This window comes from Piliocolobus tephrosceles, unplaced genomic scaffold, assembly GCF_002776525.5.
Source record: "Piliocolobus tephrosceles isolate RC106 unplaced genomic scaffold, ASM277652v3 unscaffolded_19, whole genome shotgun sequence".
NCBI classification, from domain to species: Eukaryota; Metazoa; Chordata; class Mammalia; order Primates; family Cercopithecidae; genus Piliocolobus; species Piliocolobus tephrosceles.
This window is the reverse complement of record NW_022300975.1, coordinates 2,245,847-2,251,846: the sequence shown is the minus strand read 5'-3', so window position 1 is coordinate 2,251,846 and position 6,000 is coordinate 2,245,847. Positions and strand designations below refer to the sequence as shown.

The 6,000-nt window shown below is 35.0% G+C and overlaps 1 protein-coding gene across 2 annotated transcripts in view; it reads right to left on the bottom strand.

Moving 5' to 3' along the window:
* The window catches only part of LOC111541823 (guanylyl cyclase-activating protein 3), a 48,577-nt gene that overhangs the window by 12,735 nt on the left and 29,842 nt on the right, over nucleotides 1-6,000 (bottom strand). For both annotated transcript variants that reach the window (XM_026456735.1, XM_023210733.2), the window contains exon 2: nucleotides 1,894-2,043. In XM_026456735.1, coding sequence (XP_026312520.1) covers nucleotides 1,894-2,043 — 150 coding nt within the window. The remainder of the gene's footprint in view (nucleotides 1-1,893; nucleotides 2,044-6,000) is intronic.

Below are 6,000 nucleotides of genomic sequence, written 5' to 3'. Positions count from 1 at the left end.
AAAAAAAAAAAAAAAAAAAAAAAAAAAGAAAGTATGTTCCTAGGCTACCAGTTTCTTAATAAGTATATATTCCATTGCATTAATTTATTTAAACATTTTCCTCTTTTAGTTTTTTAGAATATTTGCTATCTTAAGAGATTCTATGATGTAAATCATAGGACTTTCATCTCTAATAATTGTTTTTCCTGACTCAAAATAAGTAATGCTAACTCTAAAATGAAGATCAGCTTTTAGCCTCTCGACACAGGTTACCACATTTCCCGGAACGTTTTATCCACTTACACTCTCTCCACAGTGTGTAAGGCGCCTTCCTTACCATGCTCTTACCAGAATTTGCTATTATTGTTTTTAGTACTGATTAATTTAGAGACAAATGGTATCTAATTATTAAATTTCTGTTCTGTGCTTTTATTATTTCAATTTTCCTGTGTTCTTTTTTTTCCTTTCTAAGCACTTTGAGGGATAATTCAATTTGCCACTTACTACTTCTCTTCCCTTGGCTCACTAACTGAAGTTATACATTTTAACTAATAAAAATCTACGGCACATTTCCCCATAGGTTATAGACAAAATCACATTTATCCTTGTTGTTCCTAATTCTTTACAGAATCTGATGACTTCATCTTCACCCAAAAAAAGCATAACATACAGGCAAAATTTGTCCTTAAGTTTAAGGGCTAAAATGATTCCTGAAGGCCATTGATTCTTAGATCCCAGACTAAAAACCCTTGTTTCGAGAAATGCTTTGGTGGCATCCTAAGATCTGTATGCTGTATTTACATTTTCATTGTTTTTAGAAGAAGCTGAGTATTTAAAAGAACATTTTAAAATTTACATGGGGTTGGGTATTCTCCGTAGAATATTTGATATCTAATTTTGTGTTGCAATATATAAGGTATAGGCAAAATTTCTAAATTGTTCACTTGCCAAGTGAATCCTAGCACATTTTTTGTGTGAATGATCTATGTGAAATTAAAATATTAGCAATATTGGTATTATCCTACCCTTGAACTCTTTCCATATGTTGGTTAACTCTACATTCGCTTATTTAGCTTTCCATTTTTATCTGCTTTGAACATTTGTTGAGAAGTTTAATTATAAATGTAGTTCTACTCATTTATTTTTCTGGCATTTTTGCTAATATTTCTACTATGTATTTTATTTGTAACTCAGCTCCTTCATCTATGAAGGAAAGAATTTGGACCAGATCATTTCTAAGACATCTAATTCTAATGCTCTTTGAGTCTGTGTTACAAATTCAATGTCTTGGATTCATAACATTAATTATACCTGTTATCTTCATTTAGATATAGTGTCCCACTTAACCAATTTTTACTCTGGGCTCTTTACTGTTTCATACCATGATAATAACTATCTCCTACTCCAATGGGGTGGTGGTATAGGGGCTTAGAAAGGCACTTATTGAACTTTAGATATGGAAAAGATCTGAGATCCCTGAACCAACTATTAGAAATACTTCAGTATAGCTCCCAGAAAGATCAGTCCTCACATACCTTCATTCTTAGTCCATGTCTCTTGTTAAACATATATAAACCATCTCATAGTTTAGCTATTCCTCACTAGGCATTCTGCACTGAGGCAGAGAAAAAGATAAGTTGTTTTGCACTCTCATATTTGTTTCATTTTTTTCATTGCAATGCTCTGTTAAATTTGTGAATGCCAGGGTGGATTGCACCAAGAAGGAAAAGCTGATTTGCTGCTGTTGCCCATTCAGTAATCAATAGGTTAAGTAAAGCTTACATTACTTCAGCAATTCAAAATGTATATCCCAAAAACAGTCAACCCCATAGACAGCTGTTACCTACTCCATAGGAAGGGAAAGTGGGTTAACTGTATAGTGGCCTGAAAAGGATACTTTACTGCTTCACTTACCACGAACATGTCCAGTAGTTCATTTTTGTCAATAGAACCATTTCCATCAACATCATACAGCTTAAAATACCATTTTAATTTTTGCTCCATTTTTTCTTGCACGATTAGATTTACAGCAGCAATAAACTCCAAAAAGTCAATAAATCCATCCTATGGAAATTAAGGTGAAAAGAAAAATAAATATTTAAGAAGAATAATTGTTTTTTATTTGCTAAGTCAGCATTCATGAACAGGGCCTTTAGTATAACTTAAATCAATCCAAAAGATTTCAGCATAAAACTTTTCCCTAGTGTTTCATTTTAAAAAAGTTTATAGACACAAGTGACTTTAATTTTACAATTAAGTGCCTTAAGTAAATAGGCATTATTTTTTAGTGTAGTTTTAGGCTCACAGCAAAATTGAATGGAAGGTATAGAGGTTTCCTATATACTCCCTGTCTCCACACATGCATAGCCTCCTCCATCGTCAACGTCTCCCACCAGAATGGTACATTTGTTACAATTGCTGAACCTACACTGACACATCATCATCACCCAAAGTCCATAGTTTACATTAGTGCCCACTCTTAGTACTTTACATCCTGCAAGTCTAGATATATAATGCCCTGTACCCACCATTATAGTATTGCACAGAGTAGTTTTGCTATCCTAAAATTCCTCTGCGTTGTGCCTAGTCTTCCCTAACTCCTGGCAACAATTAATCTTTTTACGGTCTCCATAGCTTTACCTTTCTAGAAAGTTACATGGTTAAAATTATATAGTGTTTAGTATATGGTATGTAGTTTTTTCAGATTGGCTTCCTTCACTTAGTAATATGCATTTAAATTTCCTCCTTGTCTTTCCAGGGTTTGATAGCTCATTTCTTTTCAGCGCTAAATAATACTCCATTGTCTGGATGTACTTCAGTTTATTTATCCATTCACTTCCTGCAGGACATTTTGGTTGCTTCCAGATTTTGGCAATTATAAATAAAGTTGCTATAAATATCTATGTGCAGATTTCTTGTGGACTTAAGTTGTTAACCCCTTTGGACAAATACCAGGGGATTTGGATGATATGTAAGAATATGTTTAGTTTTTAAGAAACTGCCAAACTATCTTTCAAAGCAGTTGAATCATTTTACATTTCAACCAGCACTGAATGAGAGTTCCTGTTGCTCCACATCCTCACTGGCATTTAGTGTTTTTAGTGTTCTGGATTTTGGCCATTCTAATAGGTGTGTAGTGGTATCTCCTTGTTTTAACTTGCAATTCCCTAATAATATATGATGTTGAACATCTTTTTATGTGCTTGTTTACCATCTGTATTTCTTCTTTGGTGAAATATTTGGCCTACTTCTTAATCAGATTGTTTTCCTTTTTTCAATTCTTTTTTATTTCAATAGGTTTTTGGGAATTGGGGGCATTTGGTTACATGAATCCATTTTTTAGTGGTGATTTCTGAGATTTTGGTGCACCCATCACCTGAGCAGTGAACACTGTACACAAGGTGTAGTCTTTTATCCCTCGCCACCCTCTACCCTTTCCTCAAAGTCCAATGTATCATTCCTATGCCTTTGCATCCTCATAGCTCAGCTCCCACATATGAGTGAGAACAGACATTGTTTGGTTTTTCCATTTCTGAGTTACTTCACTTAGAATAATAGTCTCTACTTTCATCTAGGTTGCTGTGAATGCCATTATTTCATTCCTTTTTATGTCTCAGTAGTATTCCATGGTGTATGCACACACACACACACACACACATATATGATAATTTTCTTTATTCACTCATTGATTGATGGGCATTTGGGCTGGTTCCATATTTTTGCATTTGCAAATTGTGCTGCCATACACACGCATGTGCAAGTATCTTTTTCATATGATGACTTCTTTTTCTCTGAATAGATACCTAGTAGTAGGATTGCTGGATCAAACAGTAGGTCTACGTTTAGTTTTTAAGGAATCTCCACACTGTTTCACACAGTAGTTGTACTAGTTTACATTCCCACCAGCAGTGTAAAAGGGTTCCCTTTTCTCTGCATCCATATCAACATTTGTTGTTTTTTTGATTATGGCCATTCTTGCAGGAGTGAAGTCACATTGCATTGTGGTTTTGATTTACATTTCCCTGATAATTAGTGACATTAAGCATTTTTCCATATGCTTTTTGGCCATGTGTATATCTTCTTTTCAGAATTGTCTATTCATGTCCTTAGCCCACTTTCTTATTATTATCATACTTTAAGTTCTGAGATACATGTGCAGAACATGCAGGTTTGTTACAAAGGTATACATGTGCCATGGTGGTTTGCTGCACCCATCAACCCGTCACCTACATTAGGTATTTCTCCTAATGCTATTCCTCCCCTAGCTCCCTACCCCCCGACAGGCCTCTCCTTGTGTCCATGTGTTCTCATTGTTCGACTCCCACTTATGAGTGAGAACATGAGGTGTTTGGTTTTCTGTTCCTGTGTTAGTTTGCTGAGAATGATGGTTTCCAGCGTCATCCATGTCCCTGCAAAGGACATGAACTCATTCTTTTTTATTAACCCACTTTTTGATGGGTTTGTTTGGTTTTTTCTTGCTGATTTGAGTTCTTTGTAGATTCTCGCTATTAGTCCTTTGTCGAATGTACAGATTGTGAGATTTTCTCCCACTCTGTGGGTTGTCTGTAAACTCTGCTGATTATTTCTTTTGCTGTGCAGAGGCTTTTTACTTTGAGTCCTATGTATTTATCTTTGTTTTTGTTGCATTTGCTTTTGGGTTCTTAATCATGAAGTCTTTGCCTAAGCCATTATCTAGAAGAGTTTTTCTGGTGTTATCTTCTAGAATCTTTATGGTTTTGGGTCTTTAAGTCTTTGATCCATCTTGAGTTGATTTTTGTGTAAGGTGAGAGACAAGGATCCAGATTTATTCTCCTACATGTGGCTTGCCAATTATCCCAGCACCATTTGTTGAATAGGGTGTCCTTTCCCCACTTTATGTTTTTGTTTGCTTTTTCAAAGATCAGTTGGCTGTAAGTATTTGGCTTTATTTCTGGGTTCTCTATTCTGTTTGATTTGTCTGTGTGCCTATTTTTATACCAATGCCATGCTGTTTGGTTGACTATGGCCTTATAGTATAATTTGAAGTTGGGTAATATGATGTCTCTAGATTTGTTCTTTCTGCTTAGTCTTGATTTAGCTATGCAGGCTTTTTTTTTGTTTGTTTGTTCCATATGAATTTTAGAATTTTTTTTCCAGTTCTGTGAAAAATGTTGGTGGTATTTTGATGGGAGTTGCATTTAATTTGAAGATTGTTTTTGGTTCTGTGGTCATTTTCACAATATTGATTCTACTCATCCATGAGCACGGGATGTGTTTTCGTTTGTTTGTGTCATCTATGATTTCTTGCAGCAGTGTTTTGCAGTTTTCCTTGTAGAGGTCTTTCGACTCCTTGGTTAGGTATATTCCTAAGTATTTAATTTTTTTGCAGCTATTGTGAAAGGGGTTGTGTTCTTAACTTGATTCTCAGCTTGATCGCTGTTGATGTATAGAAGAGCTACTGGTTTGTGTACACTAATTTTGTATCCTAAACTTTTGCTGAATTCATTTATCAGTTCTAGGAGCTTTTTGGAGGAATCTTTAGAGTTTTCTAGGTATATGATCACATCATCAGCAAACAGCAACAATTTGACTTCCTCTTTACTGATTTGGATTCCCTTTTTTTCTTTCTCTTGTCTTATTGCTCTGGGTAGGACTTCCAGTACTAAGTTGAACAGAAGTGGTGCAAGTGGGCATCTTGTCTTGTTCTCAAGGGAAATGCTTTCAACTTTTACCCATTCAGTATGATGTTAGTTGTGGGTTTGTCACAGATTACTTTTATTACCTTAAGGTATGTCCCTTCTATGCCGATTTTGCTGATGATTTTAATCATAAAGGGATGCTAGATTTTGTCAAATGCTTTTTCTGTGTCTATTGACATGATCATGTGACTTTTGTTTTTAATTCTGTTTATGTGGTGTATTACATTTATTAACTTATGTATGTTAAACCATCCCTGCATCCCTAATATAAAACCCACTTGATCTTGGTGGATTATTTTTTTGATATGCTGTTGGATTCAGTTTGCTATTATTTTATTGAGGG